Source organism: Sceloporus occidentalis, unplaced genomic scaffold, assembly GCF_023333645.1.
Source record: "Sceloporus occidentalis isolate IW3139 unplaced genomic scaffold, rSceOcc1.0.p SCAF_150, whole genome shotgun sequence".
Lineage (NCBI taxonomy): Eukaryota > Metazoa > Chordata > Lepidosauria > Squamata > Phrynosomatidae > Sceloporus > Sceloporus occidentalis.
Window position 1 is genome coordinate 1,816,102 of NW_028317130.1, and position 24,708 is coordinate 1,840,809.

At 45.6% G+C, this 24,708-nt stretch overlaps 1 protein-coding gene across 1 annotated transcript in view; it reads right to left on the minus strand.

The window, feature by feature from the left end:
• LOC149280668 (serine protease HTRA3-like) overlaps positions 1-24,708 on the minus strand; it is a 48,252-nt gene that overhangs the window by 15,407 nt on the left and 8,137 nt on the right. The window contains exons 2-4 of the mRNA XM_089500228.1: positions 10,707-10,806; positions 8,197-8,419; positions 459-653 (exon numbers count right to left, since the gene is read on the minus strand). Coding sequence (XP_089356354.1) covers positions 459-653; positions 8,197-8,419; positions 10,707-10,806 — 518 coding nt within the window. The remainder of the gene's footprint in view (positions 1-458; positions 654-8,196; positions 8,420-10,706; positions 10,807-24,708) is intronic.

Genomic DNA, 24,708 nt, shown 5'->3' on the forward strand with positions numbered 1-24,708 from the left:
AGAAGAAACCAGCAACAAATAGCAACAGCTACACCGTCTGAGAAAATAACACAGCTGCTAACAGTGGGAAGCGAATGAGCCACGTTAACCCAATTAGTAAACAGGGACTGGGACCCATACCCCAAAGTACATATACAGATCTGTCAAATTGATGAGCTAATGCAGCGGTAGGGATTACATGGCCTTCCAGATGTTTGTAAACTGCAACTCTCAGCACTCACCACAGGCAGTGCTGACTGGGGCTGCAAGGAATTTCGCTTCAACAACATCTAGACGGTCACATAATTTCCATCCCTAGGCCTATGGAACAATGCCCCCTTTTCAACATGTTCTACAACTGACTTTATTTAAACAAATAAACAAAAAAACAAAAACAAAAACTAAATGATAGTGACAGATAAGCTAAGTATAAATTCACACATTTATACCATTAAAACAGCAAGTACATGTTTACTTACATTGATAATAGCATCTGTCTGAATGTAATCCATATCTGAATCCTTCAAGCCCAACTCCTTGCCATCCCGTTGGGCTGTACTGACAATACCTGTTGTCACTGTATTCTGTAAGGCAAATGGGCTCCCAATAGCCACCACAAATTCCCCAGGCCTCAGATCACCAGACTGTCCCATTGACAAGGCAGGCAGTTTTTTCTGAAAGATAAAACAAAGTTTACAACTTTAATGTACGCATGTCAGAAGCCGAGTCTCTCAGCTTGCCTACCATGGTTAAGATGGATTTTCTTGTTACAGCTTTTCTTGTTCACCATGTATTATAGAGTAGTGCTGCTAAATTATGGGGCATATATTTCCATCCATCAACCTTTATTAGGCATCTCAATAGTCAATAAGGGACATATATTAATTGCTATGGCTGTTGCCCATATTTCTTTGAGGTTAGCCAGCAGGTGGGAAAGGAACTGAGGTTGTGCCTGGAGACTAAAGGTCAGTCTCATGAGAATGGATGATGTGAGAGCAGAAGGGGTGGGGGGGCATCCATGGGAATGGAGAATGTTTTGGTGTTGTGATGAATGAGAAGGACAGGTTGCTTACCTGTAACAGTATTTCTTCGAGTGGTCATCTGCGAATACATACAAATGGGTTTTACTGCGCCTGCGCAGTGCTGCTCGGAACCTTCTGGAATCACTGGGCAGAGTTAACTCTGCAACATATTGAAACTTTTTGGCGGTAACTCCGCCCACCCGTTATAAGGCCCCTGCCTTCCCGCTCTTTTCCCCAGTTCCGTAATTTTTTCCGCCAAGCAGGCGAAGGAAGAGAGCCAAAGAGAGCAGGACACTGAGGGGACGGATGGGTGGGATTTGTATGTATTCGCAGATGACCACTCGAAGAAATACTGTTACAGGTAAGCAACCTGTCCTTCTTCTTCGTGGTCTCTGCGAATCATACAAATGGGTTTAGACTGACAAGCTTAGGTATGTGGCGGAGGGAGTGTCCTGAGACCATAGTTATGGTGAACCAAAGGTATATTTATTACAATAAACACCTTGAACCATAAAAAGAGTCAGTCATTTGTAGATGCACAAACCAAACATAGCAATAACATTGCTGAACCTGAGAAGTGGACAAAAGGTCATGCAAGACCAGTCCATGGGAATTGTGCAAATCATCATTCAACAGATAAACACAGTAACATACGTACATAAGTGTGTTCAGTAGCAATTAATGCAACCCCGAAACTAACACAGCCCTCCCGAAGGCTGCATCTCGAATGGCCCTGGTGTCCAACCTGTAATGTTTTATAAAAGTCAGAGGTTGGGACCAGACAGCGGCCTTGCAGACATCCTCCAGGGGAATCCCTGACAGGAATGCAGAGGATGCTGCCACTGACCTCGTGGAATGAGCCCGAACCCTGCCAGGGAGAGGCTTGCCTAACAGATCATAGCAGAGGTGGATGGTACCAGCCACCCATTTGGACAACCTCTGCGCAGACACAGGCAACCCCCGCTTCGGTACCGAGTAGCACTGGAAGAGTCTCTCGGACCGACTGAAGGCAGCAGTTCTGTCCAGGTAGAATGCCAGTGCTCTCCTGACATCAAGAGAATGCAGACGCCGCTCCTCCTCTGACGTCGGGTTCGACGCGAGGGTAGGCAGTACAATGTCCTGGCACATGTGGAAGGCGGACACCACCTTAGGCAAGAAGGTAATGTCCGTACGGAGAACTACCTTGTCCTTGTGGAATCTTAGGAAGGGCTGGTCCCTCCGTAAGGCACAGAGTTCGCCCGCACGGCGGGCAGAAGTGATGGCCACAAGAAAAGCGGTTTTCCAAGTCAATAGTCTCAAGTCCGCTGTGGCCATCGGTTCAAAGGGCTTGGATTGGAGGGCAGACAGTACCGCCTCCAAACTCCAAGCCGGTGTCGGTATCGAGGCAGGAGGATAAAGGTTGGCACAACCCCTCAGGAACCCTTTCACCAAAGGGTCCTTGAAAAAAGACACCCTCCCCCCGAACTGATATTTTGCACAGATGGCAGAGAGATAACATTTGATGGATGCGAGGGAGAGCCCCCCATCCAAAAGTGCCATCAAAAACTCCAGCACCACTGGAGTGGACACCTGTGCAGGAGATAAGCCCTTTTGTTCAAGGAAGACACAAAACCTCTTCCATTTAAAGGCATAGGCACGCTGAGTAGAAGGTTTCCTCGCGGCCAGGATCACCGACTTCACGGCATCGGGGAGGGCGGTCAGGGTAGGATTCTCCAGGCCACCAGCGGTAGGCTGTCGATGTTCGGATGGAGGATCCGTCCGTCCCGGATCGACAGCAGGTCCGGGCGAGGATCGAGACGAAGAAAGCACCTCCTGGAGAGATGTAGAAGGGATGCGAACCAGGGCTGTCTCGGCCACCACGGCGTGATCAAGATCGCGTTCGTGTGGTCCAGCATCATCTTGGAGACCACCCTGATGATAAGAGGAAAGGGGGGAAAAGCATAAAGGAATTCCTCCGTCCACAGGAAGGCGAATGCGTCCCCGAGGGATCCAGTCATTGGCCTCCTGGAGCAGAACTGGGGACAATGGCTGTTCCAAGCGGTCGCGAAGATGTCGATCTGGGGGGTTCCCCACCTGTCGAACAAGGCGCTGACCGTTTCCGGATGGAGTCTCCACTCGTGACACACCGAGGACGATCTGCTCAGACGGTCTGCCAAGTCGTTGTCGTCTCCCGGCAGGTGGATTGCTTGAAGAAGAACCTGTCTCCGAATGCACCAGTCCCAGATGCGGAGAGTAATCTCGAGGAGTGTGCTTGACTTGGTGCCACCCTGCTTGTTGATGTAATACATCACGGTGGTGTTGTCCGTCTTCAGGAGTACCACCTTGCCTGTCACAGCGGGTTCGAAGGCCCTCAAAGCCTTCTCGACTGCAAGCATCTCGAGAGCATTGATGTGAAGAAGGCTGTCCGAGTCCGACCACCTGTCCTTTACGACCAAGTCGAGGAGGTGGGCGCCCCAGCCCTCTAGGGATGCATCGGTTGTCAGGGTGACCTCTGACTGTGGCTGGTGGAAGGGCATTCCGGCGCACACGTTGTGTTCGTCCAGCCACCAACCCAGAGAGGCGGCTACCGGTCTCGGTACCGTCAACCATCTGGCCGGGGAATCCTCTATCGGAGAAAAGACGGAGAGAAACCAAGCCTGGAGCGGACGTAGGCGAAGTCTCGACCCCGGTGTCACGAAGGTCGTGGACGCCATGTGCCCCAGGGCGATCTGGACGTCCCTGGCTCTGACTCTTCTGTGTGATATGCAGGGGCTGAGTGATGTTACCAGCGCTTGGAACCGGTCTGGTGGAAGAAAGGCGGAGCATCTTACGGAGTCGAGGATGGCTCCGATGAATTTGATCTGTCTGGACGGGGTGAAATGAGATTTCTCTCTGTTGATTACCAGTCCGAGAGAGTCCAGTAGCCGGATTGCGAATGAAATTGCATCCTGAAGGTCCTGCTGGGAGTCCGCGACAAACAGCCAGTCGTCTAAATAAGGGAAGACTCTGTAACCCTTTTGGTGCAGGTAAGCTACCACCGGGGCCATGCACTTTGTGAAGACTCGTGGAGCTGTGGCCAGGCCGAAAGGAAGGACATTGTAATGGAAGGCGTCGGAGCCGACGGCGAAGGCGAGGAATCTCCTGTGGGACTCCCGAATTCCGATGTGGAAGTAGGCGTCCTTCAAATCGATGGTCGCGAACCACAGGCCCTGGTGTAGGAGAGGCAGAATGGAGGCTAAAGTTACCATACGAAAGCGGCGGTAATGGAGGAAGAGGTTCAAATCTCTCAAGTCCAGAATTGGTCTAATGCCCCCATCGGACTTCGGTACCGTGAAGTACCTGGAGAAAAAGGCCGCATGGAAGGAATCGGGGGCTAGGGGGGAAATAGCCCCTTTGTCCAGTAAGGCGCGCACTTCGTCGAGAAGGGTGTCCGAGGGTGGGGTGGAAATGAAAGCTCCGGTGGTCGGGAGCTCTTTGAACTCAAGGGTATAGCCCCTGCGGACGATGTTTAGCACCCAAGAGTCGGAGGAAATGGAGGCCCACACGTTGATAAAGGGCCTAAGAATGTCCAAAAAGTATCTAGGAGAGGCGAAGTGCGCGGGAAGGTCTCATGCCCTCTTTTTGGACTGATCAGGGTCCTGCCGTCGGTTCTTGCGGTACCGAGAAGGCTGGTTGCGGCGACCAGAGGATGACGGAGACTGGGAAGGGTATCTCTGGCGTTGAGGGCCCTGCTGTTGAAACTGCCGGTCCTGGTAGGAGGACCTGCTGAATTGGCCTTGCTGCTGTTGCCAAGGGCGGAACCTCCTACGGAATGGAGCAGGGGTGGGGGCAGACATACCGTGCTTCCTCGCCGCTGCCTTCAGTCTAAACTTCCGGTTTAGCCTGTCATCCGTCTCGGCATGGAAGAGGCCCGAATCGTCTATGGGCATGTCCTCGATCGTAGACCTCACGTTGGCGTTTAGGTCCGAACCCCGCAACCAAGCGTGCCTCCTCAGGGCAAGGGAAGCTGCCATAGCCCTGCCCGAGCACTCCACGACGTTCCTGGAAGCAGTGATGAGCCATGCGCCGATGGAATGGGTCTCATCCCTAATCTCAGTGAGGGTTCGCTGGGCTTCATCCGGAACGTCGGGCACGATGGGGGAGATGCCTTCCATAAGGGTCTGAATATATGCACCCATACAAGCGGTGTAGTTTGTTGCCTTCACCGCCAGTGCTGCAGCCGCGTATGCCTTCCTGGCCAAGGCATCGACCTTCTTAGCCTCCTTATCAAACGGCACAGCAGCTTGCCGTTGGGTCGCAGTCTGCTGGGCACCTTCGACAATGGCAGAATTCTGCCGAGGGTGGGAGGTCAGCCACGGAGCCGTTGGGGCAGAAACCTTGTAAAGGGATTCGATCTTGCGCGGCGGTCCCACCAGGGAGGAAGGGCAATCCCACGAGCGTCTGACCAGGGCTTCCAGGGACGGCATGAAGGGAACCAGAGGTGTAGAGTGGGCCCTGCTGCGAACCCTGCGTTCAAGGGGGTCCCTGGCCTCTTCCTCGGGATATTGGAGGTCAATGTCCAGAGCCCTGGACATCTTGATCACATGCTCGAGGAACGACCTGACATCATCCGTAGGAGAGGCCGTCTCCGGGTGGTGCAAGAGCTGTGGAGAGCTCCGGGCCGGGTCGTCGTCTCCCGAAGAGTATTCCGAATCCACAGGCTCGGGTTCGGAGTCAGAATCTAGCAAGTCCACCGCAGCATGCGGTCTGGGGTGTTGGACAGGCCTGTCCACACGCCGGGAGGAAACCGCTGTCGATGGGCCTGGCCGGTCAGGAAGTTCGCAACGATGGGACACTTGGTCGCGAGGTTGGTCCAAATCCCGGGGACGGTCCCGACCTCGGGAGGATTTGGAAAGAGCCACTTCCTTAGGGACCGGGAGAAAGAATTGGTCCGTCTCCGAGTCGTAATAATACTGCGGATCGGTCGGAGAGCGTGGAGCCAGCAAAACTGGAGAAGGAGACCTCGGCGGCTGATCAGCTACCTCTTCGTCGTCCGACAGGAGGAAAGGGAGCGTTGTCGCCGACTGAGTCTGAGTTGGCACGGTCTGGGCAGCGGTGTCCCGAAGGCGACTCGCAGCCGGATGGTGAAGGTTTGGAGAAGGATTGTCCACCGTAGGCGTGGCCAGAGGGTCGACCCGTCCCGGGGAGCCGGGACGCGGACGGTCACGGCGGGACTCCCGGTGTGGTTTGCGAGGGAGGGAAGCATCGTCCGAGCGCCTCTTGGAAGGTGAGCCCGTATGGGAGTTAGTCTTGGAGGTCGACTTGGACCTTTTAGCCGAAGAGGATGAGGTCGCCTCCGGGGCCGAAGACTGCCTCTTCTTGGCTGACTTGTGACGAGGCGGTGCATCCGGAGGGAAAAACTGGATCGGAGACTCCGAGATAGTAGCCGTCCGACCAGCTCGCTCTTCGGTACGGGCAACGGAATCCCTCGAGCCCGAGGGTTCCTCGGAGGCGGTGTTCCTCGAAGTGGGGTCCGAACCAGGCTTGGACTTGGACCTCTTTTTCTCCGGGGCCGCCCGGGACGTTCCCGGTGTCTCAGATGGAACTCCCTCCGTACGGCTGGTAGCCGTTTCCTGCCCGACTGACCCCGATGTGCGGGAATGCTTCAGGGGTTTGGGAGCGGCATCTCGGGCCGGCTGGCGAGAAGAGTCCGAACTCCCCTTGTCCTGCCCCAGAGAAGTAGAAGGAGGAGCGCTGGAGGGGCCGCTACGAGCCTGGGCAGGTGGAGCCGAGGCAGAAGGCGCTGACGCCGGGCGAGGGTCCCCTTCCCTGATCTTGCCCTGGGCAATGGCAGAAGTAAGCCGCGACTCCCGATTTTTACGGGCTTGGGAGGACATGGACTTACAGAGGCTGCAGACCCTAGGGTCGTGGTCCCGGCCCAGGCAGAAGAGGCAAGAGGAATGGGGATCCTGGACAGGAACCTTTCCGCTGCAGATGTCACATTTTTTAAAAGGAGGAGACATCTTGCGAGTCAAGGAGATCCAAAGCCGAAGTCAAAACAGTCCGAGTGTCCGAGTTACCAGGGGCGGGAGAGAGAGAGTAGTCAAAAAACAGTCCGAAGGTCAAAAAACGAGAGTGATTCAAAGCAAGCGAAAGTTCCTAGGAGCAGCGAGCGCGGCGGAAAAAAGGAACTGGGGAAAAGAGCGGGAAGGCAGGGGCCTTATAACGGGTGGGCGGAGTTACCGCCAAAAAGTTTCAATATGTTGCAGAGTTAACTCTGCCCAGTGATTCCAGAAGGTTCCGAGCAGCACTGCGCAGGCGCAGTAAAACCCATTTGTATGATTCGCAGAGACCACGAAGAAGAATGTAGCAACTAAAAAAAATTTATTTACCAGTATATATGCTTTAATTATCCCTTATTAACAATGTCTCTTTAGTCCATGACAACACCCATCTGGGGTAAACATCTAGTTTCTGAATAAAGCTTTACTAATTTTCCAACTGAAAGCCTGAATCTCTTAACTCCAGTGTTTCTGTACCAGGCAAGACAGAAGTGATTACTATTAAAGATCCCAATTTGGGAATAGAGGTGTGTCAACCAATTCTGTATTGGTTTACAATCCCCCTGAAAGACTATATTCACAGTTTGGGAGTGCTCTGCCTCTCCAAATGTCAGCCCAGATAGAGGCAATGGCCAGAAGTGCTTACTATCAGCTTTGGCTGATATATCAGCTGTGTCACTTCTAGAATTGGAAGACCTAAAGATGATAGTGCACATACTGGGCAACCACAAGACTGACTTGTGTTCTACAGGGGGCTACCTTTATACCAATTCTGTCTGAATTTAAAAGAATATTAAAGACCTGTCTCTTCCTACAGAGCTCCCAAGTCAATTTTAAACTATGAATTTTAAATTGGGATATTTTAAACTATGATGGATGGTTTTAATCTGTCATAGGTTTATGTATTTGAACAGTATTTTTGCAATATTTTTACAATGTTCAATGATTTTCTGTTTTAATTTATGTTGTTGCCTGGCTCAAGCCTTGGAGAAGCAGATAATGAATAATAATAATAATAATAGTTGTTGTTGTTGTTGTCGTCATTGTTCCCAATATAAAGCACTGGCATTTAGTCAAGGACCGTATGCCTCACCCACACCCCGCCCCAAATCTACACTCCTGGTTTTTAAGCAACTGCACACATAGCACATTACAAAAGCATTTTCTCTACTTACCCGTGGATTGATCTTTATTGTTGCTATATCAGACTTCTTATCAATGTCTTTGATTTTTGCTTCATAAGTGTCTCCATCTTGTAGCTGCACTTTTAATTGCTGCCGTCCAGTTGCGGTACTAGTGCTAGACACAACATGGGCATTGGTCACAATTAAACCTGTATCCGACATAATAAACCCAGATCCACTAGAAAGAGGAACATTGCGACCAAACAGAGGGTGCCTGTTAAAAAAGAAGAAAAAGATGCCATCAGGCTCATCTCATAGAATCATAGATTTGGAAGAGATAGCAAGGACCATCCAGTCCAATCCCCTGCCATGCAGGAAATCAAAGCATCCCCGACAGATGGCCACCCAGCCTCTGTTTGAAGACCTCTAAGGAGACTCCACTACACTCCGAGGGAGTTTGTTCCACTGTCAAACAGCCCTTACTGTCAGGAAGTTCCTCCTAATGTTGAGGTGGAATCTCTTTTCCTGTAGCTTGCATCCATTGCTCCAGGTCCTAGTCTCTGGAGCAGTAGAAAACAAGCTTGCTCCCCCCTCAATATGACACCCCTTCTAGTATTTAAACAGGGCTATCATATCACCTCTTAACCTTCTCTTCTCCAGATTAAACATCCCCAGCTCCTTAAGTCGCTCCTCATAGGGCATGGTTTCCAGACCCTTCACCATTTTAGTCACCCTCCTTTGGACATGCTCCAGTTTTTCAACATCCTTTTTAAACTGTGGTGCCCAGAACTGGACACAATATTCCAGGTGGGACCTGACCAAAGCAGAATACAGTGGCACTATTACTTCTCTTAAAACAGTTTACACTATATCAAAATCTAAGTAATGCCAGAGTAGTCATTTGCATTGTTTTTTCAGAAGCAACCACAGAATAAGATAGTGCCATTTCTCAACAGATTCTGCAGAGATATTGGATCTGTTAAGAGATGTGAACAGGTGAACAATAATCATGAAGTGTAAATTAAGAGCAACCCCTGGGGTCTAAGCTATTCAAGTGCTATACTGGTAATGGATCACTAGTGTCTTCAGAATCAGCCTGTCTTCAACCATTCTTTCTTTATCTGCAAATACAAAAACCCTATGTATTCAGAACAAACACCGAACTCTCAGGAGGATCTCACCCTCTCCACTGTGAAATTATAAAGAGGCAGTCTTATCATTTTACCCATTTTTCTCCCTTAACTACTAGGGATATTGCCAAATAGCATGAAGCCAAGTACATCTAATGTAAGATATCTGTGTTTTTATGTTTTCTAATCTTTGCTTAATTGGTTTTATCCTTGCTAATAATGTTTTAAATGGCAGTGGTTATTATTATGTAGTACAGTATATTGTTTTAAGGTTACTTTGTAAAGCCCTAAAAAGTAAAACATAAATATTTTAAATAAGACTTTCTGAGGTTTTTTTTATTTCTCTAAGCTATAGGGAGGCATCGCATGGCTCTGGGCTAGCAGGCTTCTTGTTGTAAAAGCCAATCAGACTGCTGCTTCATGGTTTCTTGGGGAGGAGGGAAAAAAGATGAAAAGCTCGAAGCAAAAGAACTGAAGTACAGAAGCAAGAAAACAGAAAAAATTGAGAAATTCTAAGCTAATGTCTGGAATTCAGAAATGGAATGAGGACTACAGCATTTTGTTTGCTTGGCAGAAGACCCTCTCAGAATGTCAGTCATTTTATTTCCTTTATGGAAGTTGTTGAAGTCTTACTGGGTAGCAAGGAATAATGTAAATCTCTTGAGTTCCCATCTAATTTTTATTTGTTTTATGTTCTGGCTTCTCCTGTATGTCATTATTTGAGGTGAGCTTGAACAAACTTTTCCTTATTCTTTTGAGCAGGACTGTATATTACAGAGTCTCCTGGAGATCTCTTACTCATAGAGATCAAAGCTGACTTGATGACACATAACAAAAAAGTGTGTTTATTGCTCACACAGTGCGTGAGCATTTGGATACTTAAGAGAAAGGTTATCTTCAACCAACCTTCCTCAATAAAAGAGAGAGATGGAAAGAAAGCAACAAGAAGATGCTTTTCAATTAACACTACTAGATAATATAACTGACAGCTGCAAATGCACCAGAACCGTAAGAATCTGATACACGAACAATTTTGTAAGAAGAAAAATTTTGGCAGATTGGAAGAGGTTCCATATAGCCCATTGTTTTTCATTTCATTCCTTGCTTCCTAGAATGCTACACTGAAATTTCAACTAAAGTACTAGGCAGACCTACCATTGGTCATCCTTGTATATTTCAGGGATTCTCAGGGAAGGAGAAATTATTATTCTACCATAAAAAGATAGTAGAACTGCCTTCCTGGATAAGAGAACAGTCACCTGCTTTCAATCAGAATACAGTGCAAGGATTCTGGGGAGCTTTGATGACACAACCCAGAGACACTGGCATATAATTCAGGGCATCAACATGCACCCATGGTGGCAAAGATAACCAAAAATTACTTTGGACAACATTACTGCTCTTTTTCATCCTAAAATGCAAGCAATTTACCTTAGGAAAACTTCAATATGGACAACTGCTGGTGCAATCTTCTCCACCACATCTGCAATGAAGTTAAACTTAAACCTTGGACTGTTTGGCTGTGGATGACCTGTACTAGCAAAGAGAAATGGACATCTTTTAAGAAATTAGAAAATTAGAGATTTTGATAATTTCTGTACAAGTACAAGATGAACCTTATACAAACATTAACTTCTCTAAAAGATGCTGGCTTCTGTTCTACTCAGAGGGAAAGCCTTTCTCCCTGTTATTAGTTATTAATTGTTAGTTATATCTGTATCCCATCTTTCCCTCAATGAATGGCACACATGGTTCTCCACCCACTCCACTTGATCTTCCTAGTAGTTATGTGGTCTGGCTGGGAGGGACTGAGTGGCCCAAGTGGATTTCATGGCTCTGGGAAGATTTGAATGTGGATGTCCAGGAAAAAAAAGTTAATGACCACACAGAATTATTGCGATTTGACTTTGAATCACAAAAAAACTAGTAAGCCCAACCCCTCCCTCCCTCCCTCCCAAAAAGGGTGCTAGCTCAAATTAAAATTTAGGGCTCATTACCAAGAATTCAATGTTATTTGGCAGCAGTAACAGAAGAGTAATGGTGAACTTCTGTGTGATGATTATAATAATTACTTTATCACTAGGTAGTCGGCAGGTAATGCTTGAGAAGAATTCATACTGGTATGCCCATCTCATGACTGCAAATTCAAGGAGTGCTACATTATGTTTGAAAGCGTTGCAAACACCAAAAGCAGAATTTTTATATATTGTACAGTACTTCGAAACACAAAACTACAGTGAATCAAGTGTAAACCACAGCTTTACCAACGGCACACTGGAGCTTTTTACTGCAACACCTGAGACACTCATGTACCACACAATACACTGATCTCATGCATATCCCCCCCCCCCCCAAATGAGTGTGTATATTAGTTAGCTTGGGATGACTTTTCATCATCCCACACATCTGATGAAATGGGCTCTGCTCCACAAAAGCTTATGCCATGATAGATTTAATAGTATGTAAGGTAAAGAAGATTCTTTGTTGATGCTACAACAGAATAATGTGACAATCAGAACTTACAAAGTTAGGCCAATGTTGTACTATACCAGGCCTGTGCTATACCATAAGACTGTTTGGTGCATGCAGAAGACAAACTCTACATTTGATAGGTGCCAACACAGTCTAAAAGAGAAATGAAATAGCAGTACAATACTATGTGTTGTTACTCAGAAGCAGCATTAAGTAAGTGAAAGTATTACTTTTTCTTTAGCCAAAGCATGCTTTAACATTTTAAAACATACTTGCTCTTCAGAATGAAGCAAAGGATAATATCATTAATTTAAAATGAGTTAAAAGTCCTTATATCCCCAAACTAATGTGCTGGTATGTCCCTGCAGGAAGAAGGAGGAAAACCCTTTTAAGAAGGCATTTTTATTCTGGATGCTTTATTTTATATTTACTCAGACAAGAGTAAAATTATAATTAACAACACACAAATTTCCCAGAAGAGGCTGGGAAATGTTTTTCTTTTTCTAAAAACATGTTTTTGTTTTGCTTTTCTGTAGGAGCACATCTGCTCCTGCTCAGGGAAACATCATTATTAAGTTTATTCTGAACTACCAGTGGAAATTTTTCAAAACATTTTCAGATCTCACTTCCTGAGCAAACATGTTTTCTTAAAATATTATCTCTACTTTATTCCATGCAAGTGTTCCAATTCTGAAAGCAATGAGTGTAACAAAACCTTCAAAGAGAACAAAGATGCAGCACATGAAGGCACGTATCACAGGGCTTTCAAGAAACGTTCACCCACCATTAGATCTCTCTGTCCTCAAAATATGGTTACTGAGCCCATGTCTGTTTGCCTGCTCACCCTTTCTCCATCTGAGATATCATGTATACATATGATGAAGGGGATACAGTTTCAAGCTCTGATCATCTTGAGTTTATCAACCAAATGTTTACCCATCCACTTGCCAAATACCTCATATAACAGCTAGCTACTATTGAGGGCAAAATCAGCTTTGGATGAACACATTTTGTTAAAATTAAATGTGAAATGGATTAGGGTTTGTGAGAACACACTTAATCCGTTCACTGAATATTGCTCAAGGGTAACTTTCAGTTCAGCTTGTAATTCTAGGGCCTCACATTCTCTTTCGTATCGTTGCCTGCACATGCTACTATGCTTTGCAGGTATCCCATCAAGTGGCTTTGGAAGAAACAGGTCATCCATCTGGAAAAATTCCATTACTTTGTTTTATCCCAGTTTTAGTATTTGGGTTTCGTAAGAGAGAGTTATTGCTCACTCTGTGGAAAAAGGAAAGACAGTTTAAAAGCCTTTCGTTTGTTCTTCAGGGCAAAACTACACATGACCTTAATTCTGCAGATGATTCCCCCCACCCTCCACCCTGCTACAGTTGTCAGTGCAGGACCCCTAAACCAGACTGAGAAAAGGCAAAGCGCAAACACAGGAGGACAATCTGAGAAGAACTGTAGTGGGTACCTCCCCACCAATGCCAGGGTTCAATCCAGATTATGAGCCTGCTCTAGCAATTGGTGAAAAGAAAAAGGTTATGTGTCACTGGGGCTTCAAGGTTATGTGGGAGTGACTAAGTGGAAAGACATTGTTGTTGCCCTTCAGTCCTTCCTTCCTTCAAGATTTGGTCTCATGTGAAACACTTCAAATGGTTTATTGCTTCTGTACAAGATGATGGCAAAGATTTTTAATTATTTCAGCATAAGTTTTTAAAGTTCTTTTGCCTGATGAAGAAGCTAGTGGAGCTTCAAATGCTTGCATGGTATGTTTTGTGGATTCTGGTGGACCAATAAAGGTATGTCTCTTTGGGGCATTGAGACACACAAATTGCTATTCTTGCAATTTAAAATCCTCTAAAAATTCTTATCTGTTAAAAAAATGTGGGAGAAATCCTATGGGCTTTTTATGAATTACACCAGCCATTCATTAAACCTTTCTATACACCTAACCACTGCTAGCTGTTAATTCTAAGATGCAGTTTTTCTCGCCAGCTCCCAAATATTAAATTATAACTTCTAACTCATATTACCAAAGCTGCATTAACTGGCTTGATTTATGACATAATTATTCTTTTAAAAACTGAAAGTATAACAAGAATCACCGCCCATTTTTCACATACTTCATGAATTAGATCTGTGGCAGAACTATGAAATGGTCTTTGTAAATTAAAAAAAGTCAGAAATAATATCAAACACAGACACCAAAGAAAACATTTTTAAACTCTTCAAAATGCAGAGAGAATCTCCAAAATAATAATGTTCCACTATTTGAACAGCTGTATTTCTAGCCAGTGATGAAGGTTTTCCAGACAATTATGAATTGGAAACTTTTCTGAAAACTTTTCTCCTGCCCTAAATTGAATGAAACCAGGTTAGCCTATGTAACTTACATTTTTAAGCTTCTGTTTATTAAGTGCACATTACATTAATACTGTATTAGAACATTAGAAGAAATGAATATCAGATGAGGCATTTCCATAGCCCAAAGTAACTGAACTTCAGTATCTGATTCAGGCAAAAAAGATTACACAAAGTGCACATACAGAGGAAGAAAAATGATGTGTAGGCCACCCTTTGAGTCTTTCCTTATCCTTTTCCCTCCACTTCCCAGTGACATGTACAGGACAGGGGGTTCCTCTGAGACAGCAGCTTCCAGAAGCCGTTAACAGCCCAAAACAAGGCCACTAAACTGAAGCTGAAACCCAACAAGACAGTAATTCTGTGGCTAGGTGGTTCTCATGTCTAGAAGCAGGATGTGCACCTTCTTTTACATAGCACTGTTGTTGTTGTGTGCCTTTGTTTTCAACTTACAGTGATCTTAAGGCAAACTTGTCATGGGGTTTTCTTGGCAAGATTTGTTCAGAGGGGGTTTGTCATTGCCCTCTGAGGATGAGAGATTGTGACTTGCCCAAGGTCACTCTGTGAGTTTACATGGCCAAAGAGTGATTGGAACTCTTGTCTCCTGAGTCCTAGTCCAACACTCCAACTACTATACCACGATGGCTGTAATAACACAATACTCCCTTGAAAAAGGGGGTACGCAAGGCTGGCTCAAGTGGCCCTGGTACTTAAATCTGCATTTCAACACTTTTAATCAATCTGACGACTGTGAGCAGCCACAGACAGGGACAGTCTAGCCATGGTGGTTTATATATGGGCAACCTCCTGATCTGTAATGAACTGTAGATGGCTCTGAACATCAAGATGACATGCTAGAAGATTCAGACAGCACAGAACATAGTATGAAAATTCTAACTAGTACAGGCAAGCAGAATAAAATTACAGGATTTTGAAAGTGATGCAAAGGCTGCTGAGTCACTTTCACCGCAACTGATGGATTGGTGCTTACCTTTACACTTTTGTCTCAATATCTTGAGATGAACTCAGAACTGCCTCTTCCTTTGCCAGCCTACCCCCAACTTAAAATCACTGTGTGAGGCTCTTCTCCAAATACATTTGGTAAATCTTATCTCCACCAGTTTTGGTACTGCAGCTGTGAAACATTCCCTTCATGCAATTGTGGCTGACACCAACACTGCAATTGTTCCAGATCAAAATCTTTTTGAAATCTCAGGCATTTAGCTAGTACTTTCTGTTGGTTTTCCTGTTGCTCCTCACTACAGTTCTTCCTTGTGAGCTTTAAGTGTGTATAATCCAAACCAAAGATGCCACCCCATGCCACAAACCCCTGTGGGATGTCCATGGTGATGGTGGACTGACAGGTTGCTGGATTATGTCCTAGTCTATGCAATGCCATAGTAAGGTGGGCAGGTCAATCGTCAATACACAGATGTTATTTGGAGTTTTCTTCCTCCCATTTAAGTCAATGGAGAGAAATTCCTTTCTCAGATCTGGAGCTGATATAAAGTTGTACCATCAGCAGGGATACAGCCACAATCCAGAGTTATGGAGTTGGAAAGGTCAAAGGCCATTAAGTCTAACCCCTTGTCACTGCAGAATTCCACAGCTGAAGTATCCCTGGGGGGTAGCCAACTAACCTATTTTAAAACCTCTAATAAAGGAGAGACCACACTTTCTATTCCATTGCCAAACTGTCGCCATTGAGAAGTCCTTCTTAATATTTAGTTGGAGCCTCCTTTCCTGCATCGGAAACAAGCTCATGCCATCTCTGCTTCTCAGTCTTCTCTTCTTCAAGCTAAACATACCTAGCTCCCTCAACCATTCCTCATTGTCCTTGTTTTCAGACCACAACACTTGATTTCCAGACCACAGGAGTGAGCAAATGCATGGGAATCAGGGAGCAATTTCCTCCTCTGACTCCTTCCATGGGCCAGCCACCCGCAGCAAGCCCAAAATACTTCAATTTTCCTCTTTGGCTCATCTCAGAATAGTCATCAGTTCATCTACCATTTTCAGTGGGATTGCAATGACCAAAATGGTGGTATCTGTAACTAGTACACAGTCCTGAGGTGCTGTTCTGTGCTTGTTAGGAGTATTTTCTTGTGGTTTCACATGTTTGGGGGGGCTTTCTATGTAATTTCAGGGCAAATACTACCTAAAAATTGCACATTTTCAAACAAAAAAAATTACAAAGGTTCGGGGCTTTGGTTGTCTTATCTTGGAATAGAGGATACAGAACAAGCATGCTCCTTTTCTCTGCCACAAATCCATCCTGTTTCATACAGTCTCCATCCAGCATCTGGGGTGTTCTAGCAGCATACCTACCAGGCTGCCATGAATCATGATTCTGTGAAATCCTACAGTCTCTCATTTGGCAGAATCTGAGAGCAGGACTGCTTTGCTCAGTTTTCCTTAAGTGCTATATTCAAACATGTTGAAACTTTTACTTTGGAAATTATTGGTGAACATCTAGAAGGTAATTCCATAATCACAAAAAGTCAACATGGGTTTCAGAGAAACAAGTCATGCCAGACAAATCTAATCTCTTTTTTTATATAAAATTACCAGCTTGGTAGATGAAGGGAATGCTGTGGATATAGTATATCTTGATTTCAGTAAGACTTTTGACAGGGTTTCCCATGACATTCTTGCAAACAAGCTAGTGAAATGTGGGCTAGACAACGTAACTGTTACATGGATTTGTAATTGGTTGACTGGTCAAAGGGTGCTCAACAATGGCTCCTTTTCATCTTGGAGAAAAGTGACCAATGAGGTCCCACAGGGTTCTGTCCTGGGTCCAGTGCTATTCAACATCTTTATCAATGACTTGGATGACAGAATTGGGGCCATATTTATCAAATCTGCAGATGACACCAAATTAGGAGTAGCAAATACCCCAGAGGACGGGATCAAAATTCAAAATGGCCTGAATAGACTAGAAAGCTGGGCCAAAGCTAACAAAATGAAATTCAACACGGATAAATGTAAGGTACTGCATTTAGGGCGGAAAAATAAAATGCACAGATATAGGATGGGGGACATCTGCCTGAATGAAACTACATGTGAAAGGGATCCAGGAGTCCAAGTAGACCACAAGTTGAACATGAGTCAACAGTGTGATGCAGCAGCTAAAAAGGCCAATGCAATTTTAGGTTGCATCAATAAAACTATAGTGCCTAGATCAAGGGAAGTAACACAGCCACTCTATTCTGCTTTGGTCAGGCCCCACCTGGAATACTGTGTCCAGTTTTGGGACCCACAATTCAAAAAGGATGTTGTGAAACTGGAGCGTGTCCAAAGGAGGATGGCTAAAATGGTGAAGGGTCTGGAAACCATGCCCTATGAGGAACAACTTAGGGAGCTGGGGATGTTTAGCCTGGAGAAGAGAAGGCTAAGAGGTGATATGATAGCCTTGTTTAAATACTTTAAAGGATGTCATATTGAGGAGGGAGCAAGCTTGTTTTCTGCTGCTCCAGAGAACAGGACCCGGAACAATGGATGCAAGCTACAGGAAAAGAGATTCCACCTCAACATTAGGAGGAACTTCCTGACAGTAAGGGCTCTTCGACAGTGGAACACACTCCCTCAGAGTGTAGTGGAGTCTCCTTCCTTGGAGGTCTTTAAGCAGAGGTTTGATGGCCATCTGTCAGGGATGCTTTGATTGAGAGTTTCTGAATGGCAGGGGGTTGGACTGGATGACCGTTGTAGTCTCTTTCAACTCTACGATTCTATGGTATAGAAAATATTGAAAGATTGCATTGCATATACTTTCCTTAATCAAACTTTAAGTAGAACAAAGGGACCTTTAATATAATTATTTAGTTGTACTTTTAGCAAGGCATTTATTATTACTTATAGCTAATGGCATTTATTATAGCTAATGGAGTTTATGAAACAATTTTTTATGGAACAGTTAAGCATTAAGAATTGTGCACAGAAAATTGTCTGTCCCACACCACTGCATACATCTTAGGTCTATACTTGTTTATTAAGAAGTACTATATAACCCTACACTTGCATTTCACCTGGTATTTTTCCAGGCAAGTGTGCACAGAACTGCTGGTCAAGGATGGTTATGTTCAAGGAAAACCTCAGAGACATGCAGTTGCTAATAGTATTGCTTTTATAAATATTTAATAGTGAAAGCCTAGGATTACTCAAAACGTTTTAAGCCTTTCGGTGAAGTGTTTTTGGACATCATTTCCTCTCTGGATCTTGGATCAACTTACACAGTATTGGTTTAATGCCAGCAATTCGCCATGTTAGTTATTGGCCAGAAGGCCAGACATTAGAAACAAATAGTAGCAGATGTGTCATTGCCTTCGTGCCTTTATTGTGAACTTCTAGAAGCATCTAAGTAACTGTTGTCCTGATTGGAATATGCACCCATGCAGCAATTCTCTGATCAAACACAGCAATTTTGATGCTCTTATGATCTGGTCGAAAGCCCAAAGCCAAAGCAACAAGTCCTTAAAAAGCCTTTTTGAAATGTGAGGCTGTTGCACAGTACATCATATGTACCATTTGTAATGCACATAAGACTGAATTGGCACTGTGGGGAGCCTCTCATAGGGGTTGTTCCCACTAGGTGAAACCCCGCGTTCTGAATCGAATCCAAGGAGTGGCGTTCCTATTAGGATCCGATTTAAACCTAGAACGGTTCTAGAGCAACCCGCAATCGTCCCCACTACAAATCGAATCGTAGAGCGGGATAGAAATTTAAATCGAGCTTTCCTCATTTAACGCGTGTTAAAAAAACACTAGGGTCTGACCTACGTTTTTCCATTGATTCGAGTTAGGAACCGGAGTATTTAAATAGGAACGACAGCCTTTGAATCGTGTTAGATGGATGGGAGGAGCGTACTGCGATGGGGCTGGCCTTGGGGGAGTTGCCCTTTCTGTCCCCATCTGTCATGGCTGTCGCCATTTTTGCTTCCCTCACCCCTCTGTGTGGGGAGAGCCCATTTCTAACGGAGGAGAGGCAGGAAGGGAAGGCTCCTCTCCAAGAGGCATTCCCTGCCTCTGATCTCGCCCAGACAGGGAAGGGAAGGCTCCTCGCGAGGAGGCATCTGATCTCGCCCAGGCAGGGAAGGGCTCTGATCAATGGGGGGGGGGGGAAATAGAGCCTTTCTCCCTCTCTTTCTCAAACAGAATCTGCCTTCTCCTCCAACCCTGGAAAGAGAATCTTTGGGAAGAGTGCTCCCTCCCTGCTTTTCCAGCAGCCTCCTTCATTGATCTCTGTGCTCTCTGAAGGGATTCTCCCTGGCTGTCTTTTGGGAGACATGAAGAGGGGAATGCTGTCATGGAAAACCTATCCCATAGTTCCTCTGGAAAGAGCTTGGGTTTCTTAAATTTGCTTTGCCAGAAGCCTCCCCCATTGATCTCTGTGCTCTCTGAAGGGATTCTCCCTGGCTGTCTTTTGGGAGACATGAAGAGGGGATGCTGTCATGGAAAACCTATCCCATAGTTCCTCTGGAAAGAACTTGGGTTTCTTAAATTCGCTTTGCCAGAAGCCTCCCTCATTGATCTCTGTGCTCTCTGAAGGGATTCTCCCTGGCTGTCTTGGGAGACATGAAGAGGGGATGCTGTCATGGAAAACCTATCCCATAGTTCCTCTGGAAAGAGCTTGGGTTTCTTAAATTCGCTTTGCCAGAAGCCTCCCCCATTGATCTCTGTGCTCTCTGAAGGGATTCTCCCTGGCTGTCTTTTGGGAGACATGAAGAGGGGATGCTGTCATGGAAAACCTATCCCATAGTTCCTCTGGAAAGAACTTGGGTTTCTTAAATTCGCTTTGCCAGAAGCCTCCCTCATTGATCTCTGTGCTCTCTGAAGGGATTCTCCCTGGCTGTCTTGGGAGACATGAAGAGGGGATGCTGTCATGGAAAACCTATCCCATAGTTCCTCTGGAAAGAGCTTGGGTTTCCTAAATTCGCTTTCCTAAATTCGCTAAATTCACAAACAGTCAATGAAATGGAAACGATGCCAAAAGATAAATCGCTTCCAAATATTCCAGATTAACGTTACGTCATTCTGACGTACTATTGATTGACAGCTCCAAATAAGGTATGGAGGAGAAGAATCGCTTTATTTAAACACCGATTTCATGCCAAGTAGGAACGCTTGCAGGTAAAAACTTCGATTTAAATAACCAGATGGGAACGATGAACAAAGCGATTCGGATAGCGGGATAAGAACAGTGTTATTTTGAATCGATTTTATTAAAAACGTTGTATTTTAAATCGTTTCAAATCTTAAGTGGGAACAACCCCATAGTACTCTTTTTGTTTTCTTTCTCAACATTTTGTCTATACACTTTAATCCTCTGGTGTGCTAGAGAGGCAGCATGTTACACAGGCCTAGTTCAAAACAATAATCCCAGTTTGATAAAACTTAAAGCAGCAACTGGTTTATAGGGGAGACTTGTATCACAGCTTCTTACTTTGAAACTTGAAGCTGATTAAGGAAACAAAAATGCCAAAGAGGCACACAACAGAAGGAGCAAGGAGGGAACCAGTGAGCACATAACGTACTCCCAGGCTGATAATCTCTATCGTTTACTGAACTGGGATTATTACACCTCAACTGGGCCACAACTTGATGTGAGCCAGATGCTGCAACTATTAGGTGGATCTACATGTAGCTGAGCAAACATAGCTGTACATCTGCCTAACAGGAGGTGAAGTAACAGCTCAGCATCCCCCAGAAAGGAGGCCTTGAGTGGGATGATGATGATGATGATGATGATGATGATGATGATGATGATGATGATGATGATGTTGTTTCCAGGGCTCTGTCCTAGGACAAGGCTTCTAACTTTTTAAAATAAATGAACGAGATGTGGTGAAAAGGGGCTTCACAGGCAGATGATTTGAAGCTAGGAGGGATGACAAATATCACAGGAGACTGAATCAGTATTTAAAAGGACTGGAACACTGGGCTAAAACTAACAAGATGAGATTCAACAGAGATAAATATAAAGCCCTAAAAGTCAAAGGCACAAATACAGGATTGGGGATATTTGGGTTGGCAACAGCTCCTGTGTAAAGCGCCAAGATGATCTGATATCAGGGTAACTGCAATAAGCCAGGGGCCATTCTGTCATATTGAACAACTTAACTGCATTAGTCTGTATCAGTATACAAAAGGACCATTGAGAGCGAAAGAAGGTTGTAGCATAAGCTTTTTTTTAATCAGTTCACTCAGGGACGTAGCCAGGATTTTAGGAAAGGGGGGGGGGTCCAGACTAAGTGCCACCATTATAATGGGGCTTGGGCATGGCGGCACAGCAGCATGCACCATTCATTTTTCTAATGGAAGGGGGGGTCTGGACCCTTGGCTACGTCCCTGGTTCACTTCATTAGATTCGTCTAATGCTACAAACTTCTTTGTCTCTTTAGTCTCAAAGGAGCTACAAGATCCTTTTGTATTCTATTTTGTGTTAGTTAATCCACACTTGGAACACTGTGTACAATTCTGGACAGCCTGACAAATTAGCAAGCATCCATAGAAGATGCTGACAAATTAGCAAGCATCCATAGAAGCCTGAGCAAAGGAGAATCTACCACTCCTGTTCCACTGCTGAATGGTTCAGATTGTTAGAAACCTTTCCCCAACTTTTGCATATGTATCTATGTGCATATGCATGTGTGTATGTTGGTAAGGGCTGGAAATCAAGCCCTACTTTAAGGCTTTAATGAAAATTTAGGTAGACAGGAGCAAAGATTAAAGGAAGATAGGACAGTAGCCAACTTTATATATCTGAAAAAGGTGTTGTGCAGAAGGAACGAGCTTCCTCAGGTTGCTCGAGAAGACAAGACTAGAAACAGTGTGTGAAGCTTAGAAGTAATTTGGTTTCAAATGAAGGTTGGAAAAGCCTGCCTGAAAGGCACCAGATAATAACTGATGCAGGAAGTTAAGCAGGGTAAGCCAACAAATGCCAGGTGCTGTAGGCTATATTTCAGAGAGAGGAACTGGCAAACTACCTCCGAGTGCCGCTTGCCGCCATAAATCAACAGGTGATTTGAAGGCATGTAGATACATATGCAAAATGTGGGGAGAGGTTTCTAACAGTCTGAGCCATTCAGCAATGGAACAGGAGTGATGGGTTCTCCTTTGCCAGAGAAAGTTAAGAAGAGGCTTGATGACCATCTGTCAGGGATGCTACAGTTACATCTGGCTTTGATTGACTGTGGTCCAGAAACCAGATTTTTTGGGTTTGCCAAAAATGTGAAGCCTGTGGCTTTGTGGGGGGGGAGGAGGAGGATATTTCTGAAGTTACATACTGCAGAGGAAGAACCTTGCTACCAACTTAAAAGGTAATCTGCTGTGAGGATTGGCCATTTCACCACCATCCCTACTACTTCTTCTTAAGCTAGAAAAAGGGTAGTCTAGAAAGTATGCAGAGGTGCAAGCTGCAAAAACAGCCCTGGAGTTGCCTGCATGTTGTCCGTTCCTGGACTAGACAATGGTTTCTCCACAGGCTTTGCAGGTTTTCCAGGCACCTTGGAAACCTGCAAAACCTTTCCCACAGAGATGACTCTGGTAACAAGTGACTGGAGACTGTCACAAACCATGCTCTCATCCACACTCCGTGCTATAGAAGGAAATAATCAAAATGGTTCCTTGAACTTGAAGAATGGGGGGCCGTACCTGCCCATAGGGAATCGCTGGGGAATACTTGCCCATAGAGAAGCCATACCTGCCCATAGGGAATCATTGGGGAATACTTGCCCATAAAGAAGCCATACCTGCCCATAGAGAATCACTGGGGAATACTTGCCCATAAAGAAGCCATACCTGCCCATAGGGAATCGCTGGGGAATACTTGCCCATAAAGAAGCCATACCTGCCCATAGGGAATCGCTGGGGAATACTTGCCCATAAAGAAGCCATACCTGCCCATAGGGAATCGCTGGGGAATACTTGCCCATAAAGAAGCCATACCTGCCCATAGGGAATCGCTGGGGAATACTGGCCCATAAAGAAGCCATACCTGCCCATAGGGAATCATTGGGGAATACTTGCCCATAAAGAAGCCATACCTGCCCATAGGGAATCATTGGGGAATACTTGCCCATAGAGAAGCCATACCTGCCCATAGGGAATCGCTGGGGAATACTTGCCCATAGAGAAGCCATACCTGCCCATAGGGAATCGCTGGGGAATACTTGCCCATAAAGAAGCCATACCTGCCCATAGAGAATCCCTGGGGAATACTTGCCCATAAAGAAGCCATACCTGCCCATAGGGAATCGCTGGGGAATACTTGCCCATAAAGAAGCCATACCTGCCCATAGGGAATCGCTGGGGAATACTTGCCCATAGAGAAGCCATACCTGCCCATAGGGAATCGCTGGGGAATACTTGCCCATAAAGAAGCCATAGCTGCCCATAGGGAATCACTGGGGAATACTTGCCCATAGAGAAGCCATACCTGCCCATAGAGAATCCCTGGGGAATACTTGCCCATAAAGAAGCCATACCTGCCCATAGGGAATCGCTGGGGAATACTTGCCCATAAAGAAGCCATACCTGCCCATAGGGAATCGCTGGGGAATACTTGCCCATAAAGAAGCCATAAATGCCCATAGGGAATCATTGGGGAATACTTGCCCATAGAGAAACCATACCTGACCATAGGGAATCACTGGGGAACACTTGCCCATAAAGAAGCCATACCTGCCCATAGGGAATCACTGGGGAACACTTGCCCATAAAGAAGCCATACCTGCCCATAGGGAATCACTGGGGAACACTTGCCCATAAAGAAGCCATACCTGCCCATAGGGAATCACTGGGGAACACTTGCCCATAAAGAAGCCATACCTGCCCATAGGGAATCACTGGGGAACACTTGCCCATAAAGAAGCCATACCTGCCCATAGGGAATCACTGGGGAATACTTGCCCATAGAGAAACCATACCTGACCATAGGGAATCACTGGGGAACACTTGCCCATAAAGAAGCCATACCTGCCCATAGGGAATCTTTGGAGAATACTTGCCCATAAAGAAGCCATACCTGCCCATAGGGAATCATTGGGGAATACTTGCCCATAGAGAAGCCATACCTGACCATAAGGAATCATTGGGGAATACTTGCCCATAGAGAAGCCATACCTGACCATAGGAAATCATTGGGGAATACTTGCCCATAGAGAAGCCATACCTGCACATAGGGAATCATTGGGGAACACTTGCCCATAGAGAAGCCATACCTGCCCATAGGGAATCGCTGGGGAATACTTGCCCATAAAGAAGCCATACCTGCCCATAGAGAATCCCTGGGGAATACTTGCCCATAAAGAAGCCATACCTGCCCATAGGGAATCGCTGGGGAATACTTGCCCATAAAGAAGCCATACCTGCCCATAGGGAATCGCTGGGGAATACTTGCCCATAGAGAAGCCATACCTGCCCATAGGGAATCGCTGGGGAATACTTGCCCATAAAGAAGCCATACCTGCCCATAGGGAATCACTGGGGAATACTTGCCCATAGAGAAGCCATACCTGCCCATAGAGAATCCCTGGGGAATACTTGCCCATAAAGAAGCCATACCTGCCCATAGGGAATCGCTGGGGAATACTTG